The sequence below is a fragment of the Sturnira hondurensis genome, unplaced genomic scaffold, assembly GCF_014824575.4.
Source record: "Sturnira hondurensis isolate 20B ecotype Veracruz unplaced genomic scaffold, ASM1482457v3 Scaffold0006496, whole genome shotgun sequence".
NCBI classification, from domain to species: domain Eukaryota; kingdom Metazoa; phylum Chordata; class Mammalia; order Chiroptera; family Phyllostomidae; genus Sturnira; species Sturnira hondurensis.
Genome location: NW_028079127.1, coordinates 2,887,943 through 2,910,959, shown reverse-complemented (window position 1 = coordinate 2,910,959; position 23,017 = coordinate 2,887,943). Strand labels below are relative to the sequence as shown.

The window sequence follows — 23,017 nt, the reverse complement described above, 5'->3', positions numbered from 1 at the left end:
AATAGTTGTCATCAGAGTTTATGCCTAGAAAGGCAAAGAATGTTATTTATTTTATTTCTGCCACTGAAAATGCCTACTTCCACTTCCTTACATTTCAAACTCATTTTCTAAAAGCTTCTCCCAATGCCTACTTATTTAAGGCATTTTTAAGGCTTCTCCCAAAGCCACTTAAAATGCCTACTTCTACTTCCTTACATTTCAAACCCATTTTCTAAAAGCTTCTCCCAATCCTACCTAAAGTAACAACCACTTCTGTTTATAAGCATCCATACCTCTTGATGGATTCCTATCTTATGGAACTTTTCTTCCCCTGTTCATTATGTTGACTTGAGTTTTTTCTTCTACTAACCATAACTACTCTTAGAATAACTGCTTTCTTACTTTTCTTGATATGAACTTTGACTTCTTTATAAGTGACTTTCACAGAGTAGAAGCAACATACTATAATTAAAATTTAATAGAAGAGGGACCGCCAGTACCAGCACAGGATGGAACAGATAGACTTTTCCCCTTTTCTCCTGCAAAGTGCAGCTAAAATGCTGGAAATCACATATAAAACAAACATAAACCCTGAAAGGTGAAGCTAGTAAGACAGACCAGGTAGGGACCTTTAAACCTGAAGAAAAACATGGTAGTGAATTCCTGGATTTTCTTTTTGCCTAATGAATCCTTGCTTAGGTGATGGAGAAACCAGCACCCAAAAGTACCAATAGGCACAGACAAAAGCAAAAGCAATGAAATCTCCAGTAAAACTTGCACCCTACCAAAGGTGTTACCAGGAAAGAGGAAGCCTAGTAATACCCCAAATTTGTACAAAATAATGTGCAAAACACCATGGGAAAAAGTGCACTCCCAGGCCCCACGATTATCAGAAAAGACTAATTCTGAAGCCTAGAATCCTACCCTCGTCTGGCTCTAATCTTATGTGGTACCTAAGATAGGTATAGGAAATGTTTAAAATATTTCTAAATGGGGGTAAGGAAGGGACGTAAAATAAGATTTCTATACCTAGTAGACTACACACATTTAAATATATTGTTAAAATAACAAATGGAGATCAGCCTTGAACATTCCCTGAGCAGACAAAACCAGTTTACTATTTTAATCAAAACTTAATTTAGCTATTTCGCAAGGCTAGTTTGACCTGGGTCATATCCTGCATTGTAGGAGACGGTTCTGCATGGTGTGGGGCCAGCTCCCACTGGGAGATGCATAGGACCCACGCCCATAGATAAGGTTCTCCTGTGGGGAATCAGGCCTGCAATGTGCCTAGGCCCCTTTGAGTCTTTATTTTTGCTAAAAACTCCCTCACCCAGATTTCTGGCAAACATTTACTGCAAAGTAACTTCCTAAAATCCATGCTAAATCTTCCAAGGACCAGTGTAACCTGTTCAACCACTTTTCCCTTTTCATTTGCAAATATCCCTCTTCTGTGATGTGATTAGCAACATTGACTCCTTTGTTTTCTGTAAAAGGTAACCACCTAAAGCGAACCTGTGCATAGTAAATGAGGACCTCATGTAATGTGCAGAGAAACCCAATAAAGGCCAGTCACGACAAGGGCCAGGGCTTTTGCTCCCCTTGGGAGAAAAAGCAATGCTGTCCCTTTTCCTCCACAGGACTCAGTAGTCTGAGTGAATGTCTCATTTCATCCATAATGACGCGTACACTGCGGGCCGGATACATTTCTGCATCAGTGAGCATGCCTTTGGAAATCATTAAGTAAAATCTAAACTGATTCACAAGGTTGATATGAGGTAACCAATAAAATTCTTATTATCATAACCAATCACTGTGAAGAATAAACAATCATTGCTTTCTCACTATATGAACTGCTTTACAACAATATACAAATCTCTGATGTAGCAATACTTATATCTGACAAAATAGACTTCAAAATGAAGGCCGTAAAATGGTCTTCTAAAATAATGAAGAGAATCATTACAAAATTCTTAAGGGTCTGACCCAATAAGAAGATATAAGACTTGTAAATACATACGCATCCAATACAGGAGCACCTAAATATATAATTTTAAAAATCCTGGTAGACCTTAAGGGAGATATTGACATTAATTGTCGGGGCCTAAAGACGGTGAATGCAATCCATTAAGAAAATCGCAACAGGAGGGCTTGGCTGAGGCAGCCCCAAACAGGATGCTGCAGCCGAGCCAGGTAGTCCCCACCCTTGTAGGCATCTCTTAATCACGAGTACTACCTACCAATTAAGATGCTGATCACGCGCCCACCCACCAACCGTCGCCAAGAGCATGCAGTGAGCATGCACAGGACAACCTATCGGGACCACCTCCCCTTTTCCCTTCCTCTCTATAAATAACAGCCCCGCCCAAAATAAAATTTGCAGCTTGATCAGAAACCTTTGTCTTGCTGCCTTTCTCCGCGCCTCTTGTCCCCATCCCTATACATCCGTTTCAGGTAGACTTGGGACCCTCGTTGACTGTTCCGCGGGACAGAACAATTAATGCCATCATAATAGGGGATTTTAACACCCCACTGTCAACAATGGACAGATCTTCCAGATAAAAAAACCCAAGACAGATATAGTGGCATAAAACAACACACTAGATCAAATGGCTTAATTGATATTTACGGAACATGTCACCCCAAAGAAGTACACTCATACACATTCTACTTAAGTTCACATGGATAATTCCCAAAAACAGACCACATGTTAGGCCACAAAACAAGCCTTAACAAAGTCAAGAAAACTGAAGTCATATCAAGCATTTTCATGGATCAAAATGGTATGAAATTATTGGGATAGACAAAACATTCATTCAGTTTTTTTTCCATAAAATGGTGCTAGTAGTGCTTAGATATCTTCTTTAAAAAATATATTTTATTGAATATGCTATTACAGTTGTCCCATTTTTCCCTCTTCACTCCCCTCCACCCTGCACACCCCACCTCACCCACACTCCCCCCTTTAGTTCATGTCCATGTGTCTTACATATAAGTTCTTTAGCTTCTACATTTCCCATATTATTCTTACCCTCCCCCTTTCTATTTTCTACCTACCATCTATGTTATTTAATCTCTATACCTTTTCCCCATCTCTCCCCCTCCCACTCCCCTGTTGATAACCCTCCATGTGAATGTTTCTGTTCCTGTTCTAGTTGTTTGCTTAGTTTGCTTTGGTTTTTGTTTTAGGTGTGGTTGTTAATGATTGTGAGTTTGCTGCCATTTTACTGTTCATATTTTGTATCTTCTTCTTAGATAAATCCCTTTAATACTTCATATAATAAGGGCTTGGTGATGACGAACTCCTTTAATTTCATGCAATACCATTTTGTTAGATTGTATTGTGACAGCTATCATCATATCAGTGTGCGTTTTAAGAAAACTTATCAAAATTGAATTTTTATGTAACCATTTTAATATTAAAGTGGAAGAAAATACATGATATTTTTGGCATTATATGCTTTATTATTTCAAGAAAGGTAAAAACACAACTGAAATGCAACAGAATATTTGTGCAGGGTATGAAGAAGGTACTGCAACTGATTGAATATGTCAAAAGTGGTTTGTGAAGTTTTGTGTTAGAGATTTCTTGGTGGATGATGTTCCACAGTTGGGTACACCAATTGAGGTTGATAGCGATCAAACTGAGACATTAATTGAGAACAATCAACATTATATCATGTGGGAAATAGCCAACATACTAAAATATACAAATGAAGTGCTGAAAATAATTTGCACCAGCTTTGTTATGTTAATTGCTTTGATGTTTGGGTTCCACATAAGTTAAGCAAAAAAGAAAAAGAAAAAAACCAAAAACCTTCTTTAATGTATCTCCACATGTGATTCTCTACTTAAACATAACAAAAACGTTCTACTTTTAAAACAAATTGTGACAGGTGATGAAAAGTAAATACTTTACAATAATGTGGAAGGGAAGAGACTGTGGAGCAAGTGAAATAAACCACCACCAACCACACCACAGGCTGGGCTTCATCCAAAGAAGCTATAATGTTGTGTATATGGTATGATTGAAAGCTCTCCAGAAAACCGTAATTCCAAGAAGTACTACTCTCAATTAAACCAACTAAAAGGAGCACTGGACAAAAAGTGTCCAGAATGTCAACAGAAAACACATCATCTTCCGTCAGGATAATGCAAGACTGCATGTTTGTTTTTGTTTTTTAAATATTTTATTTATTTATCTTTAGAGGGGAAGGGAAGGAGAGAGGAAGGAAACATCAATGTATGGTCGCTTCTCGTGCATCCCCTGCAGGGAACTGGCCCCTGCCAGAAACTGGCCTGCAACCCAAGCATGTGCCCTGACTGGGAATCGAACCTCGATCGTCTGGTTCGCAGGCCCGTGCTCAATCCACTGAGCTACACCAGCCAGGGGCAAGACTGCATGTTTTTTGATGACCAGGCAAATGTTGTTATAGCTTAACTGGGAAGTTCTGATTCATCCACCATATTCACTGGACACTAGCCTGAGGATTTCCATTTATTTTGGTCTTTACAAAATTTTCTTAATAGAAAAAAATTTAAACTTCCTGGAAGACTGCAAAAGGCGCCTAGAACAGTTTGTTACTCAGAAAGAAAATACTTTTGGGAAGACGGAATTATGAAGATGCCTGAAAAGATGGCAGAGGTAGTGGAACAAAATGGTGAATAGGTTGTTCAATAAAGTTATTGGTGAAAATGAAAAATGTCTTTTATGTTTACTTTGAAACCGAAGGAAATTTCTGGTCAACCCAATAGAAATCAACCTCAATAAAAAACACTCAAAAACATTCAAATACTTGGAGACTAAATAGCATGTTATTAAATAATGAATGGGTAACCAATGAGATCAAGGAATTAAAAAATTCCTAGAAACAAATGAAAATAAACACACAGCTACCCCAAATCTATGGCACACTGAGAAAGCTTTCCTGAGGGAAGGCCATAGCATTACAGGCCTCCCTCAAGAAGCAAGAAAATAAACAATCTAACAGATTGTTTAGATTGAACAACTAGAAGAACCAGAAAAACAATAAAGACCAGAGCCCAGTAGGAGGGAAATAATCAAGATCAGAGTAGAAATCAATAACACCATAGACACTAAAAAAAGCAATACAGAAGTTCAATGAAATCAGGAGCTTGTTCTTTGATAAGATAAACAAGAGTGACAAACCTTTAATCAGACTCATCAAAAAAAATGGAGAGGACTCAAATAAATGAAATCTGAAATGAAAGACGTGAAACAACAACTGATATCACAGAAACACAAGGTATTGTACGAAATTACTATGAACAACTATATGCCAAGAAATTGGTCAACCTGGGCAAAATAAATAAATTTTAGAAACACATACTCTTCCAAAACTGAAACAAGGAAGATGCAGAAAACTGGAATAGACTGATAACAATGAACCAAACTGAAGCAACAGTAAAAAAACTCCTGGCATACAAAAGCCCTGGACTAGATGGCTTTACAGGAGAATTTTACCCATCATTCAAACAAGAAGTATCACCAGTCCTTCTCAAACTAGTCCAAAAAATTCAAGAGGAAAAATGACTTCCAAGATCTTTTTACAAGACCACTACTATCCTAATTCCAAAACAAGGTAAAGGTACAATCAAGAAAGAAGATTATAGGCCAATATTTCTGATGAGCATAGATTCTAAAATTCTCAACAAAATATTAGCAAACTAGATCCAGCAATACATTGAATATATAATACAATGTATGGCTCAGTTGGTTGGAGCCTTGTCTTGTACACCAAACAGTTGTGGGTTCAATCCTTGGTTATGGCATGTATGGGAGGCAACTGATTGATGTTTCTCTCTCTCTCTCTCTCTCTCTTTCTCTGTGTGTGTGTGTGTGTGTGTCTCAAGTAATAAATGTATCCTCAGATGAGGATTTAAAAAGATACCTAGGAATAAATTTAGCCAAGAATTTAAAATATCTGTACTTGGAAAATATAAGACACTGAAGAAAAAAATGAAAAAAATACAAAAAAGTGGAAGCATATACCATGTTCAATGGATAGGAATAATTACCATTATTAAAATGTCCATACTACCCAAAGCAATCAACAGATTCAACGCAATTCTTATCAAGATACCAATGGCATATTTCACAGAAATAGCAAAGAAATAGAACAAATATTCCAAAATTTTATATGGAACCACATAAGGAAAAGGAACAAAAAACCCCCCGAATGACCCCAGCAATCCTGAGAGGGAAGAACAAAGTTGAAGTAACCACATTACCAAATATTAAACTATAGTATAAGGCCATAGTAATAAAAACAGCATGGTACTGGCATAAAAATAGACATACAGGATTTGGCACAAATAATGCCCCTGTTTATTATAAAATCATAGGCATATAATTCTGAAACATAACAATATTACGCCCAAGCACATCTTATGATGCTTTAAGTGAAATGTTCAAATTAAAACTATAAATTAGTGCACCCATATTATTACCCTACCAACCACACTCAAGCAGGCATTACTTCTGCTGGATCCTGTATATTAATGAAACTGAACAGAGAGCCCAGAAATAAACCCACACCTTCACAGTCAATTAATACTTGACAAAGGAAGCAAAAACATACAGCGAGTTAAAGATAGTCTATTCAATTAATAGCACTGGGAAAATTGTTGAGATACATGTAAAAACTGAAACTAGATCACCTTCATACACCAAAACCAAGAATAAATTCAAAATGAATTAAACACTTAAATGTTAGGCTTCAAATCATAAAAATCTTAGAAGAAAGCACGCAGTAAACTCTCAGATATTTCTCATAGCAATAGTTTTCTCTAATATATCTCCTTGGATAAGGAAAACAAAATAAAAATAAACAAATGTACTACATCAAACTAAAAAGATTTTGCACAGCAGAGGAAACCATCAAGAAAATGAAACAACAACCCACTGAATGGAAGAACATAGTCGTCAATGATATACCTGATAAAGGGTTAATATTCAAAATTTATAAAGAACTTATAAAACACCACCAAAGAAACCCAAACAATCTAATTTAAAAAACAGGCAAAGGACTTGAAGACCCTTGTCCAAAAAAGACATATAGATGGCCAAAAGACATATGAAAAGATGCTCAATGTCACTAGTCATCAGATAAGTGGAAATTAAAACCACAATAAGATTACCACCTTATACCTACCTGATAGAACGGCTATCGACCACAATTCAACAAACAACATATGTTGGCAAAGATATGGGGAAAAGAGAACCCTCCTGCACTGTTTGTGGGAATGCAGACTGTTGTACCCACTGTGGACAGCAATGTGGAGTCAGCTCAAAAAACTAAAAATGGAACTGCCTCATGACCCAGCAATTTCATTTCTGGGATTATATCCAAAGAAACCCAAAACACTAATCTGAAAAAATATATGCACCCCTCTGTTCACTACAGTGTTATTTACAATAGCCAAGATTTGGAAGCTGCCCAAATGCCCTTTAGTAGATGAGTGGATAAAAAATCTCTGGTACATTTACACAATGAAATAGCATTCAGCGTTAAGAAAGAAGGAAATCTTACCTTTTGCAACAGCATGGAGGTACCCAGGGAGTATTATGCTAAGTGAAATAAGCCAGTCAGAGTAAGACAAGTACCATATTATTTCACTTATATGTGGAATCAATGAATAAAAGAAACTAACAAACAAAATGGAAACAGATTCATAGATACAGTGAACTGACTGACAGCTGTCAGAGGGGAGGGACATTGGGAAGGGCTGAGTGATAAGTGAAGGGATTAAGCAAAGAAAAACCTCACAAATACAGGTAACAGTATGGTGATTACTAGAGGGATTGGGGAAGGGGGGAGGTAGAAAGGGGTATAGTTGGGGATAAATGGTGATGGAAGGAGACTTGACTTGGGGTGTTGAACACACAATACAACATACAGATGATGTATTATAGAACTATACACCTAAAACCTATATAATTATTAACCAATGTCACCCCAATAAATTTAATGCTTTTTAAAAAAAGTTGTAGGACACAGTTAAAGCAATGATAAAAACAATAAATCTCAAATTATTAAGCTGAACTTCCACCTTAGAAAACTTGAGGGAGGAAAGACCAAAATATACTGAAAGTAAATAGAATAAAGAGCAGATGCTATTCAAATTGAACATAGAAAATTCGAGGTAATTAAGGAAACAAAAATTTGGTTCTTCGAGAAGGTCAATAAAATTAACAAACCACTAAGGTTGATTAAAAAAACAGTTAAGACACAAATTAAGGAATGAAATGGGGTATCAGTACAGATCCTCCAGCCATTAGAAAGATAATAAGGGAATACTACGAACAACTTTACAGTTATAAATTTGACAACTGAGAAGAATTAGACTAATTCCTCAAAACCACAAACTATCAAAACTCATCCAAGATAATAGAGATCATCTGAATATGTCTAAAACAACTTAAACACTCCCAAGTAAGAACTCTCCAGGCCCAGACGGTTTCACTGGAGAGGGTAATCAAACATTTACAGAAGAACTGACACCATTTCTACACAATCTCTTGCAGAAAACAGAAAGGGAAAGAAGTTGAAGTTGACACTCCAACTCATCTGTGAAAGGGAAAGAAGTTGAAGTTGACACTCCAACTCATCTGTGAGGCCAGAATTACTCTAACACAAAATCAAACAAAGATAGTACAAAGAAATAAAAATACAGCCCGTCATCCCTAATGAACTTAGATGTAAACAATCCTTAACAAAAATATGACTGAATAGAATTCAAAATATATATAAAAGAATTATACACCATGACCAAGAGATGTTTAGGGCAACAAGATTGATTCATTATTCAGAAACCAATTAATGCAACCAAAATCACATGTTCACATATAATTCATACAGCAGAAGCATTTAAAACAAAATCCAAAACACATTCATGACACAATCTCTCAGCACCCTAGGAATAGAGAAGTTCTTCAACTTGATAAAAAGCATCTCTCAATTGTCTACAGGTAACTTTTACTTAATAGTGAAAGACTGAATGCTTTCCCCCTTAGATCAGTAACATGACAAGAATGCCCACTCTCACCATTTTTACTCAACAAACTAGTGAAAGTCCTCACAAGCAGCATAGTACAAGAAAATAAAATAAAAGACATGTAGATCAAAAGTAAGAAAATTGTTCTTATTGGCAGATGACATGATGGTACACACAGCCAATGCAATCTAAAGAAAAACTCCCAGATGAGTGAATTTAATAAATTCACGAGATAAAAAGATCCATATACAAAACTCAACTGTATTTCTAAACACCAGCAATGAACACAAGGAAACAAATTTAAAATGCAATGCCATTCTTAATCACTCCAAAAAATGAAATGCTTAATAAACCTAAAAGGATATGCAGAACTTATATTCTGAAAACCTAATTTAGTGATTAAGATCAAAGTAGTTTCAAATTAATGGTGATATATACCTCATCGTGGATTGAAGACTCAACACAATAGAAATATTAGTTCTCCCCCAAATGATATTTAATTATAATACAGTTTCTGTCAAAATCCTGGCAAAAATTATTTAAAAATACAGACAAGCTTATTCAAGAAGTATGTGGAGAGGCGAAGAAACTAGAAATATACAAACAATTTTGAAAAGTAGTAATAAAGTAGAAGGAACCACAGTAATCAATTTAAGACTTACTTAATAGCTATAGTATTCAAGACAGTGTGGTACTGGTGTAGGGACAGACACAAAGATCAATGGAATAGAACCCAGAAGTTGATCCACACAGGTACCGTCAACTGATATTTGACAGTTACGAAAGCAATTCAATAGGAAAAAGACAGTCTTTTAAACAAATGGTGCAAAGCAATTGCATATTCGTTAAGAAAATAATAAACTTGGACCTAAACTTCATATCTCACATAAAAATAAACTCAAAATAGATCATAGATTTAAACATAAAATGTAAAACTATAAACATTTTAGAAGAAAATATTTTCAGTATCTTCAGCTTGGTGAAGAGTTTAAACATAACACAAAAAGCACAACCCATAAAAGAAAATCAATATGTTGGACCTCATCAAAATTAAAATATTTTGCTCTGTGAAAGACTCTGAAAAGACAAGCTAAGACAAGCTAGTGAGGAAAAGTGCTTCCAAACCATATGCCAAATAAAGGACTCATATTGAGGCTATATATACATATATATATATATATATATATATATATATATATAAACTCAAAATGCAAGAGTAGAAAAATACTTTAATTTTAAAGTGGGAAAAAAGACATTTAGAGACATTTGAATGGAATGGCAAATACTCACACAAAAAGGTGTCAACATAATTTTAGCCATTAGGGATATATAAATTAAAACTACAATGAACTACCACTACATACGTACCACAACAGCTAAAATAAAAAATGATGACAACACTATGCTGGTGAGGATGCAGAGAAACTGGATCACTCATACAATGTTAATGATAATCTAAAACGACACTACTGCTCTGGTGAACAGTTTGGCAGTTTCTTTAAAATCTAAACATACAGTTATCATGAAATCTAGAACTTGCACTACTGGGCACTAATTTCAGAGAAATAAAAATGTACACCTACACAAGATCTTCTCCACATGTATTCATAGCAGCTTTACTTGTAAGAGTCAAAACCTGGAAACTCCAAAATGTCTCTCAATATATGTGGTCAAGTAAATGGTGGAACATTCATATCGTGGAATCCTACTCAGTAATAAAAGGGAATAAATTACTGACAGACACAACTACTTGAATGGGTGTCCAGGGTGCTATGCTGGGTGAAAAAAGCCAATCGCAAAAGCTCACACATTATATAATGCCATTTATATAAAATTATATATAAAATTATAGATATGGAAAACAGATTAGAGGTTTCCAGGAGTTAAAAATGGCAGAGAAATAAGGGAGTGGTTGTAACTATTAAAAAGCAGCACAAAAGGAGAACTTTGTAGTGGTGCAGTGATTCTGAATTTTAAATATGGTGGTTGTTACATGAATCTATACAAGTGGTAAAATGGCATAGGACTATGCATACAGTAATGTCAACTTCCTGCTTTTTATACTATGCTATATTTATATTTATGTAGCCACAGGGAATACTGGGTGAAGATACAAGGCATCTTTCTGTACTATTTTTCAACTTCCTATATATCTATAAGGATTTAAAATAAAGCCCTGGCTGGTGTAGCTCAGTGGATTGAGCACGGGCCTGTGAAGCAAAGGGTCGCTGGTTCGATTCCCAGTCAGGGCACATGCCTGGGTTGCGGGCCAGGTCCCCAGTAGGGGGCACATGAGAGGCAACCACACACTGATGTTTCTCTCCCACTCTTTCTCCTTCCCTTCCCCTCTCTCTAAAAATAAATAAAATATTTAATAAAAAATAGAATAAAAAGTAAAGTAGCAGGTGCTAAAGGCACCGAGATAATTAAAACAGTCCCTGTCATTAAGAAGTCCACAATCTCATGGGGGTAGATAGAAAACACAGACAGATAATGCACACACAGAGTACTAATGATAGTCACAGGCCCTAGGAGTTAAGGGGGTACGGAAACCTAACCTATCTCAGAGAGTCAGGGATGGTTTCTTAGAGGATTCCTGTGTCTTCAGAAAAGGAAAAAAAAAACGGGAAAGGACATTCAGGGACAAACAAGTACTTCACGGACAAGTAATTCGTGCGATTAACACTTTAAGCATTACAACAAGTTTATGGAGTGAGTGGTATAATTATCCTCACTTTTTTCAGGAGAGAAAACTGAGGATCGAAGAGAGCTTAAGTCATTTTATTTAAGGCAGCTCATTCTACCTCTGCACGGCTCTGTTAGAAAGTCTTTTCTCATATTCAACTAAAAAATTTTAATACTGAGCTATAATTTCCACCTACAGGGTTCAGTTCTATTCCCTAAACTTTCCTCACAAAATTGGTACCCCTCCCAGTGATGACAATGAGGAGGAGGATTTTTATATTGATGACTTGTTGAAAATAAGAGGACAAACAGATAATTAAAATACACATCTTTAATGGTTGTATCCAATAAGATAAGTACAATATATTTGACAAAACTCGTATTAAAAACTTCATATAAGGAAAAAAAATAAAAAGTAAAAATATGAAGATTAATAAAACTATAGTGCGCATTAGAGTAATATAGAGGAAAATTACTTGAAACACTGATTATATTAATAGGGTCATATTTCCCTGGGGAAAGAAAGGAAACATGTTTAAGGATCTCCTTATCTCTATAAGCTAAAGCCTATAGATTCCAAGTCTTCACAAAATCCCCCTTCTGTGAGCTCTAACTGCAGGAGACAAAATCAGGAGCTGAGAGCCACGTCTTTCGGAACATTCACCACTCTGCCCTCAGATCTCAGGCATCTGCTTTCTCACAGGGCAGTGGTGAGAACAGATGAGAGTTACCACCTGAGGTTAGAGACTGGGCAATTTTTATCTCGGCACTCAAGAGATACAGAAAACTCTTCTTGATTCAGGAAAATTAGTTAACATGTCTCCCTCTTTTGCAAGAGCTTAGGAAGCCTCCTGGGAAGGTCTTACTTGCTCCCACAAGAAGTCTGTGGCACTTCTGAGTTTTCCCAGTAGATGAGTTCTATTATAAAAGATTTCTGTCCTCCACACACTTTGAATCTAAATTTGTACCTAACTTCTCCTACACTTCAAATTCCAGTCCTACAAATTCACACAGCTCTACCCTTTGGCCAGAATCTCAAACTCAGATAAAATATACATAAATCCCCCAGATAAAATAAATATATATAAATATATACTTACATAAATATATATATGGGCACCCCCCCCAAAACCCTAAATGTTATCTTCTCAAAGGCAGACCCCTTGTAGTACAGGCTTTCCCCACAAGGTTCTAGGAACCCATCTCTATCAGTGTACCAACTGGTGTTGTAAAAGGCTGTGTTCGGCTTCAGTGAATTTTTTTTTAAGACTCAAGCGTTTGCCCATTTCATTATGGGTGATTTATGAAAACATCTGCCTACAACACGCTGAGTGTTCAGCAGTTTTTGACCAAAAATGGCATGACCCCCATGCCCCACATTCCCTATTCACCTGATTTTGCCCTAAGTGACTTTTTCGTTTCCTGGATAAACAAGTTCTTAAATGGAAACATTTTGCTGATGTGAAAGAGGCACAATAAAAAACAGCAGAAGCACTAAAAAGCATCAAAATCAGTAAGTTCATAAGCTGTTTCAAGCAGTAAGAAAGTCTCCACAGGTGCAGTGCATCAAACGCAGAGTACTTTGAAGGTGACTGAAGTTCAAACATAAATATATACACAATTTTCTCAGTTTTGGGGACCCCCTTATTCATAAATATGTACATGTAAACACATATATGTAAATATATATTTATGAATGAATATAAGTATGTATAAATATATTTATATCTGTGAACAAGGGAGGACCTATACATATGTATATATTCAGTAGTTTCCTTCCCTAATAAAATCCTTTCTCTAGGTTTTCCTATTTTTTTATGACTGCCATGCCATCTTCCCAGTCATCCAGGCTTCCTTCCATTCTTCACATCCTTCTCATCCAATCTTATAGTGAGGCAACAGATAATGTCTTAGTGAACTTCCCTGTCTTAATGAGAGATCAATAACCAGAGGTCAGTCCTTATCTTCTCTTGCCTGGGCTATTGTAATACCTTTCCTACCTTCATTCTGCGCTCACTAGGATTAATTCATTCCTGCTGGATCCCTGTGTTAAACACTGGCAGAGAAAGGAGACAAAGTTCTTGCCTCAAGATACAGTTTCTCCCTGGCTGGCATGGCTCTGTGGATTGAGCACAGGCCTGCGAACCAGAGGATCGAGGTTCAATTCCCAGTCAGGGCACATGCCTGGGTTGCAGGCCAGTTCCCTGTAGGCCAACTCCCAGCAGGGGACGCACAAACAAAAGGCAACCATACATTGATGTTTCTCTCCCACTCTCCTTCCCCTCTAAAGATAAATAAATAAATAAAATCTTTAAAAAAAAAGATACAGTTTCTCCTCTCATATTACATTTTTCTTGTACCAAACCATGGTTAAGCCCGTTCCCAGATAGAACCTCCTGGCTACAGAATTAAGTGGAAAGTTCTCAGTATATCTTAAGTCTCCATAATGTGACCCAAGTGTTAACTCTCCAAATACTCTTTTTTTCTCACAATATTCTCATGTAATCATTACTTTTATCATCACCAATAAGTATACTAACACATGACAAAGTACAGTAAGTAATTTTAAAATACAGAGAGGTAACAACTCAAGTAATTACAGAATTTTAACAATACAAGAAATTTCATCTGGTTGGTAGAATTTTACTCAATCCATGCAAGGTATATTCCTTCTGAGAAAGATACAAGCAGTCCTTCATGTCCAGGACTAATCTCATAAACGATCTCACAGAATCCCAAAGTTACTCTGAAACCATGATAACATAAAATGAAATAAGACCACTTCATAGCTTTGTATAAAATAAAAACAAGGTTACTGTATCACTTACAAAATACCCCAAACTTTTCCTCTTTCTGACAGTACATAGTTTGAGTAAAACCCTGCCTCCAGTCCCTGAGGAAAAGCTCGAATTCTATAAAAGTTTCTTTGTGACGCGCTGTATTGAGGTGGTTCCTCATACTGTGTTCTCCCTGGCCACAAATAACTTGTTTCACAGGTAGGCTTTGCTGAAGGTCACTGATACTTCACTGTTCTGAATGATCTGGACAGCTACATTTGTTTGGAAATTTTAGAATTGGGTAAGAGAAAGAGTATTATTTTCTGCTATATCGGGAATGTTAATGTAACCTTTTGGCAGTTTCAGAGCATACTACTAAAGAGACATTCTCCAGGGGAACATAAACTTTAGTTATATTTGATATTTAAAATACAGTAATTTTCTAAAACATCTGTAGAAATGTTTTTAAAAATAGCAAAGAAAAAAAAAGAAAGAATGTTCCAGCAAATAAAGGCCTAATAAAATTATCACTCTGCTAGCACAGACTAAAAGGGGAGCAAGTTTTATTGTTTCTTTTATTACCTCTTAGGAAAGCTGACTGATTTCTTCTGAAGGAGTAATCTGATCAGGATGCTTCTTGGAAAGCTAAGAGGGTGAGCCATGTCTCACTGACTGCTGTCTAAAAATAAATCCTGAAAGTAAAATCTCTCTGTGTCCTGCCTGCATTCTAATGTATAAGCCAGTAAATTAAACTGGCAAACAAAAGGGATTACACAAACAAAAGGGATCCTAGCAGTAGAAAACTTTGGGGCTATCCTCTATTTTCTAACTGTACTGCAGACAAACTTTGGGTCTTTAGATGATTTCAAAAATGCCTCTCAATCATTCTTATATTTGGTAATGGAGGGCACAGATTTAGATACCCTAAAATTTATGACAAGGTAAATCGATTGCTATAATAGTCGTATTTCATTTTTCCTAGCCTTGAAAAACAATTCTATTTCTCAGTTATTGGTTTCAGATCCAGCCATAAAAGTCACAGTGCGATTGTTTATAAAATCAGTGTAAAAGACATGATGGAATGGAATGTCTCAGCAACATAGATGGTACCTGTCAGCATTGAGCTCATTGAAACACAAGCCATATTCAATGGTCAATATTTATTATTGACTAAACATTAAACAATTTAAAAATAATTGCATGACCACATCATAAACCTCACTTGTTAAATACAAAAGTATATGTATATTTCATTTAAAATACTTTTAGTGGCATATTTTAAATATAACTAACAGTGACTACAATAAAGGACCTTGACAAAGACATAAACCCCTTAATTCACTTTGGAAATACATATGAATAGTACTATGACATCTCTCTAATTGGGAGAAAATGGCACATGTAATTAAAATCAGGACATTAAACTCACATAAAAGTTAATCAATAATGCTGCCCACTTCCAAAATCAGGAAGGCACATGGTATAAAAGAAAAGGGACTCAGGAGAAAATGCTCTTAAGACCAATCTCTGAGTTACATTGTTTCTTGCATTTAACATTTCATTTTATTTCCCAAGATGAATTTTAAATACTATGAATATGTTATATGGATTATTACAGTGGACTGCTAAAATCTCTACCACATAGCATAAACCTGAGCAGCTGCTTTTCTCTCATCAGGGAATTAATCATAGCTTTTTCACATGTAGGAAAGAGTGAGACTAAAATGTGCCATTTTAGGCACATTTGAGGTTTCTGTAAGCATCCTACATGCTGGGACCGTATGTACTGTTTTCATGTTTGCATTCAAAGATTAGGAGAGTGCCCAGAATAGAGCAGGCACACGAATATCTGTGAATGAATAAGTGAGTATCTGCTTTTCTTCCTTTCCCCTGATCTACTACCTTATTTCATCCTCTGGTGTATTTCTTGTTGGTTCTCTACTTTGAAAAATTTATTTGCAGCAATTAGGTAATACCAAACTTCTTTTGAAAACATTTATAAAAATTTATGTTGAGATCAACACATTCAAATTTAATTGCTCTGCTACTATTGGTGGTCTACCATTCTCCTTCTTCTGACAGATTCTGACTGAGATGTGTATTGTTCTTTTATTCCCATATCCTAAATAGTTGCTAACAAGTATTATAGGCAGTAACTCTCTCTTCTACTATCCTTCCCTGCCTTCCATTACAGCCAGATTTCTTTCTCCTATTCCAAGAAATGTTCACAGGAAATGCTTACATATGCCTCACAAATCTCTGAGAAAGACTCTATAATCCTCAGCTAATGAAGAATCTCAAGAAAGGCATTTAAATGTTCCAACATATTACAAAAGGTGAAGAACAAGTAAGTACTCAGATTACTACTTTCAGTCTTCCCAAAGGGTTAGCCAGATCAAAAAAAATTTACCTATAATAAACTTGGGAGATTTTAAAAAATATAACATGTTTTGATTCCCTAAATCACCACCTAACAAACTAGATGTTGCAAAGATGAGTCCCACTGTATCTCCTTATCCCCATCATCAACATCTTGTTTAAATATGTTATGTTCTTGTTAAAAAAGAACATGCAGCCCTGGCTGGTGTAGCTCAGTGGATTGAGCTTGGGCCTGCGAACCACACGATCACAGTTCGATTCCCAGTCAGGGCACATGCCTGGGTTGCAGGCCAGTTCCCAGCAGGGGACACATGAGAAGCAACCATACATTAATCTTTCTCTCCTTCTCTCCCTCCCTTCCTCTCTTAAAAGATAAATAAATTTAAAAAAAAAAGAACATGCAGAATAACGTGTGACTTTTTAAAAGAAAAAAGTAAAACCTTTGTTATTATAATGAATGGTTTCCAAAGTAATTTATTTTAAATGAAGCCAACAAAGTCTAAAGAATATAAAATCATAGGATAAAATTAAAATTTAAGATTAACATTTAATAATTAGCATTTAATCAAATAAATATATAACTATTTCTTGAAATAAATACTGCTATTTTCCCACTAATTCCACATAAAATTTTAAATTCTACCTTCAAATGAACTTTAACACTAACTTCAACTATTTCTCTAAACGTATATCTATGTTCCTGCCAAAATCATATCACCCAATTGTACCTCCCCACCTTTGTCTTTACTTGCATTGTTCCTTTTGCCATGAATATATCTCCCATTTTAATCTGCGAAACTTCTTTCCATCCTTCAAGGCTCTTCAGTGTGCTTTTGGGGAAAGAAACCTTGGACTAAAAACCAGCAGTCTGAAGTTAACAGTACTAATTCAGCCACTGGTTAATTATAGAAATTTTAATATGCCATTTAATCAGCCTGGCTTTTATTGCCTTACCTAAAAAACAAAGGTATTCAACCAGGTGATTCCTATAGAAATAAATAATAAGGAATCCTAAAGTCTAAGTTTGTTACATGTGCTAGGCTGAAAATTTGACCTTCATTCACCCAAGGTCATAGTAAAGCTAACTCAAGAGTATATTAAGCGAATGTCTTAATGATGTGTTCTGCACCATTTATTTTTGTCTAGTGAGCAGACTTATAAATAATAGCCAGTTTCCAGAACAGTGAAGTTGAGGGAGCCAGAGATGTCATAGACTCTCAGAAGGTTGGCAAAACAGAACTAGTCACACTTAATGAAACCACCAATTTACTTAGTAACAATGTCAAAAGACCCAAACATCCCTATGAAGATACTTGGAGAAAGCTGGAAAGCCCAAGCTCAATTTAGAAACAAGAGGCGTGGTCTTTCATTTTGCAATTGTTTCCAAACAGATAAGTTTTCACATCCTTTGACTTTAAAGAAAAATTGTATCATTTCTGTCTACTGGCATCTTTTGCCTTCTATGATTCAACCGGGCTTCACCTTCTTCACCATGCTCCTTGATTCTTCCAACTAAACTTTCCCAATCTTTTGAACCTTGTAGATTTTACTACACTTTGTATCACATCACCAGTTCCTTTATTAAATTGCTTAATGGAGGAATCTCCTTATTTTTCTGCATATTTCTTTCCACAAATCCCCATTTCTACTTCAGAAGCCTAACTAGATGGGAGAGGCTCACCAAACTTTTGCTGAATAAATTAACTATTAGCATCATACTTATACAGAACACACAAAAGTTGCTAATTAGATGGGTATATTTATCGACATATGTGCATTTTTCCTCTTTAGATTTTTGGTGACAGTTACATCGAGTTGCCTGAACAAAAATACAAAGTTTTATACTGACGTAATATTTCAAACACACTACATCTAATTAGCAACTTTTGTAAACTCTAAAGGCCTACACCTGTTTTAAAAAACAGATTGTTGATTATATTAACCATTATAGGTCATTTTTCATTTGTGTTACTAGGATTCCACTGACAAAATAAGGCAAAAGAAGAGTCAAGGCCGGCTTATCAGGCATTCTCTGAAAAAGGACCATCGATTGCTTAAAACTACACAATAGAATAATGATAACTGATGGTCATATGATGATTCTCTGGCTCAGACAAAACCTGAGCTAAGTTTAGAAAAACTCAGATTATTGTCAGTGTATCTTAGCACTAAATATGTTCTGAGATGTATCACTTTTGAAAAACAACAAAGAAAGGCAGACTATATGGTTATTTTCTGTTTAGAACAAACCACTCCCTAATTATGTCTAAAAATATAACCTTTACTGTCTATATCATAATGCATTTACACTTCCTAACAGCCTCAACATTTGAGAAATATGAGTAATCATAGTAATAAAATATATTTGAAAATTTCAACAAAAAAGAATATATGGCATCATATATTTTCGAAGAGTCATATGCTGCCAAAGAGGGAAGACTGCATTTTGGACTTCCGTTTCTTTAAGAGTATGTAGAAATAATACTCTCATAAATATAGGCAGTGAGAAGAGACTAGACACTCAAATAACACGGATTACAATATGCAGAACAGAAAAGCTATTAAATGCACATTCACTTATGTAAGACACAAGAAAAGCTTTAGAAAGCACACAAATGCCTAAGAGACAAGGAAAAAACAACTTACTAAAAGAAATGAACAGCCATTGCAGATTCAAAATTTTTAAAGACTAGAGTAAAACCAAGGTGGAACAAAATATCTAAATAGTAAATGGCAAGAGAAGGGGTTATGGGTATATGCTACTTACAGGAATTCTTCTCCAGGGTGTTTGGGTATATTTATCGACATATGTGCACTTTTCCTCTTTAGATTTTTGGTGACAGTTACATCGAGTTGCCTGAACAAAAATACAAAGTTTTATACTGACATATTTCAAACACACCTACATTTACAAAGAAATTAGGGTCTCTTTTAGAGGGTTAAAAAAGAGGGGTAAACATCAAGATTTATTAGGTAATCTTCCATCTTATTCAGAGCCGGGGTTCGAGAGTCAGCCAGAAGGCTACAATTTTGAAGAGTCAAAATTACCTTTTGCAATCTTTTATATTATCCATAAAATGCACTACCTATAATTTATGCATATAAATATATACAGTACTTATGTATACAAATGGAAAATATACATAACAATATATAGTATATAAAGAATACAATTGCAAGAATTGAAGTATTTCCCTAAACTATTATGATTACAACAATAACTGCAGCACAATTTCTTAAATTCATTTTTAACTGGTTTCTACCAGATTTTAAATACTACCACTCTGCAAGTAAGACCATCTTTTCACACGTCAAAGACTTTTAAGCTCCTTTAATGATGTGCCAACTTCATTGGACTGTAATACTTTGAAGGATCTCTGCCCTTTGACAAGATCTATCTTAGCATCTCAATTCACAAATAAATTCTCTAACCATGATTCCACTCAAAGCTTACTCATTTAGTCATTTATACTACACAAATATATCTATTATGTAAACTTTGGTCTTCCAAATAAATACCAAATTTTTGAAGAAAAGACTGCCTTGGCCGGTGTGGTTCAGTGGATTGAGCATCAGCCTGCAAATTGAAAGGTCACCGGTTCGATTCCCAATCAGGACACATGCCTGGGTTGCAGGCCAGGTCGCAGGGTAGGGGTGTGTAAGAGGCAACCAATCAATGTTTCTTTCCCTCACATCCCTTCTCTCTCAAAATAAATAGTCTTTTAAAAAAATTTAAGGATTGAGAATGAGAATTTCTCCTTAGTGTGAAGTTGGAATATAACCATATTATGAAAGGTTCTCCCTGGCCACAAATTCCAAATCCTCCCACCCTTGGAATTTATTTATAAAAAATCGTGTATTTATTCTTACATGTTTAAAGGTTCAGTCACCTTCAAAGTACTCTCCTTTTGGTGCAATACTATACTGATGCTTTTTCCACTGCTCAAAACAGTTTTTGAACTCATTAAGTTTGATGCCTTTTAGTGCTTCTACCATTTTTTTGTTTCACCTCTTCTACACTGGCAATATGTTTCCCTTTGAGGACTTTTTTCATCCAGGGAAACAAAGTAGCTCAGGGCAAGATTAGGTGAACAGGAAGGTAGGGCATGAGCGTCATTTCCTTTTTGGTCAAAAACTGCTTGAACATTCAGTGTAATGTGGGCATGTGTGCTCATAAATCAAACAAAGGTAGAGTCTTCAAAAAAAAATTCGTTGAAGCCAAATGCAGCCTCTCACAACAACGCCAGCGGATACACTGATAAGACAGGTCCCTAGAACACTCCCCTAACAGGAGAAGCCTGTACTAGGGGCCCGCCCCTCTAGAAGGTAATTCCAGTTGTTGGAGGGGTACCCCATTGTACTTGTTAAATAATTCCAATGGAGGAAAATATACCTTCTTGTAGAAAAATCTGTACAACAAATTATTCATGACTGCATCAAATTAAAATTTTAAGTTTCTACTTTAAAAATAATTACCAATATTCAAAAATTACCTAAATTGAAACTAGATCATTCCAATTTCCTTATACAAAGTAATATCTAATTAAAACAAAAAATCTCTCTAGTACTGACATATTTTTCATTTCTTATACTACAGACATATTTCTCATTCCTAAGAAATGAGATAGTCATTGAAACAAAATTCAATATATAGTTGACTCTTGAATGATGAGGGGTTCAGGTGTGCCAAGTCTCTGCACAGCTGGAAACCTGCATATAACATGTGACTCCCCAAGAACTTAACTACTAATAGCCTACTGCTGACTGGAAGCCTTAAGGAAAATATAAATAATAAATTAACACATTCTCTATGCTATATGTATTGTATACGATATTCCTACAATAAAGTAAGCTACAGAAAATATTATTTTAAAAATAATAAGGAAGGGAATATATGTTTACAATACTATGTATGTTTATTGCGAAAAAAAAGCAACAACAAACAAACTGCATATAAGTGGACCCACACAGTTCAATCCTGAGTTGTTCAATTCAAGAGTCAACTCAGGGTCTCCTGGTGTTCACTCTAATGGGACTTGGCTTTCAACACATATGGGATGTGTGTGAGGAAGATAAAAGTAATATAAAGTGTTTATCTCAAGGCAAACACATTACTTACTCTATCTTGACTAGTACAATTCTGGAAAGAATTTCCTTTGTGTCTATGTACTGTCATATGAAGAGTAAGATTTGGCAAATATCTGTGTTTTCCATAATTTAGAAAACCTACTTTTTAGTAATATGCATTTGACATTCAATAAAGATTTTTCTTGGCCTATTGGTATTTTTATGCCATTATGTTCTTGTTATTCTAGCCTTTTGTATTACTACCAAGTAAATTATGTTTAACTTCAAGACAGCGTACATATTATTTTCACATGGTCCTACATTCGAAACTGTAACCACTATACAATTATGAAGATTCTATCCACCACTATCCATGGAGAAGGAACATTTCCTCTAACAGAGTTGTACAGATACCTAAATCAGATACCCAATTTCATTCTGCTACCAGAGAGAAAAATGCCCCATTTTCAACTCAGCAGTACTCAGTTCTTTAAAAACAGATGAGCAAAAGACATTTACCCTTTAGCAGTAAAATGACTGATTATAAATTGGTGAATTTCAAAACCCCAAAACATATGCCACTGAAAATGAATGGACAAAGATTTTCTTTTCACCTTGACTGCTTACGAAATAACTTAAAGTTATTTAAGTTAAATAACTTAAAATAACTTTAAGTTCAATAACTTAAAATATAAGTTAAACCACATACTTTCAGAGGGCACATAATCTAAAAATAACAGTAATGTAACTGTGAAAGCCAAAATCAAAGTCAAACTTTGATTCTGGCTATAGTTTTATAAAAAATACATATTGCTGAGTTTTAAAAAGTCTTCTCTATACACTATAATACTTACAAGCTGATGTTCTAATACTTGGATCTTTTCATCTTTTTTCTTTATTTCCTCTTTAAGTTGTTTTATTTCATTTAATAAATCTTCACTCTGAAACATTAAAAATATTAACACAAAGTATTTAACTGCATTTAAAACACCTTAATGAGAAACATTAAATCAATAATGAAGAATGAGCAATGATTTGTTCATTCAAGACAAAAAATTGTTACTAAATATTCCAGCTATTAAACTAAAAAAAAACCCCAAACACATTTTAAT

The 23,017-nt window shown here is 35.3% G+C and overlaps 1 protein-coding gene across 7 annotated transcripts in view; it reads right to left on the bottom strand.

The window, feature by feature from the left end:
* CCSER2 (coiled-coil serine rich protein 2) overlaps window positions 1–23,017 on the bottom strand; it is a 220,742-nt gene that overhangs the window by 27,450 nt on the left and 170,275 nt on the right. For all 7 annotated transcript variants that reach the window (XM_037049363.1, XM_037049366.1, XM_037049368.1 and 4 more), the window contains 2 exons: window positions 22,760–22,846; window positions 19,606–19,695 (listed from right to left, as the gene is read on the bottom strand). In XM_037049363.1, coding sequence (XP_036905258.1) covers window positions 19,606–19,695; window positions 22,760–22,846 — 177 coding nt within the window. The remainder of the gene's footprint in view (window positions 1–19,605; window positions 19,696–22,759; window positions 22,847–23,017) is intronic.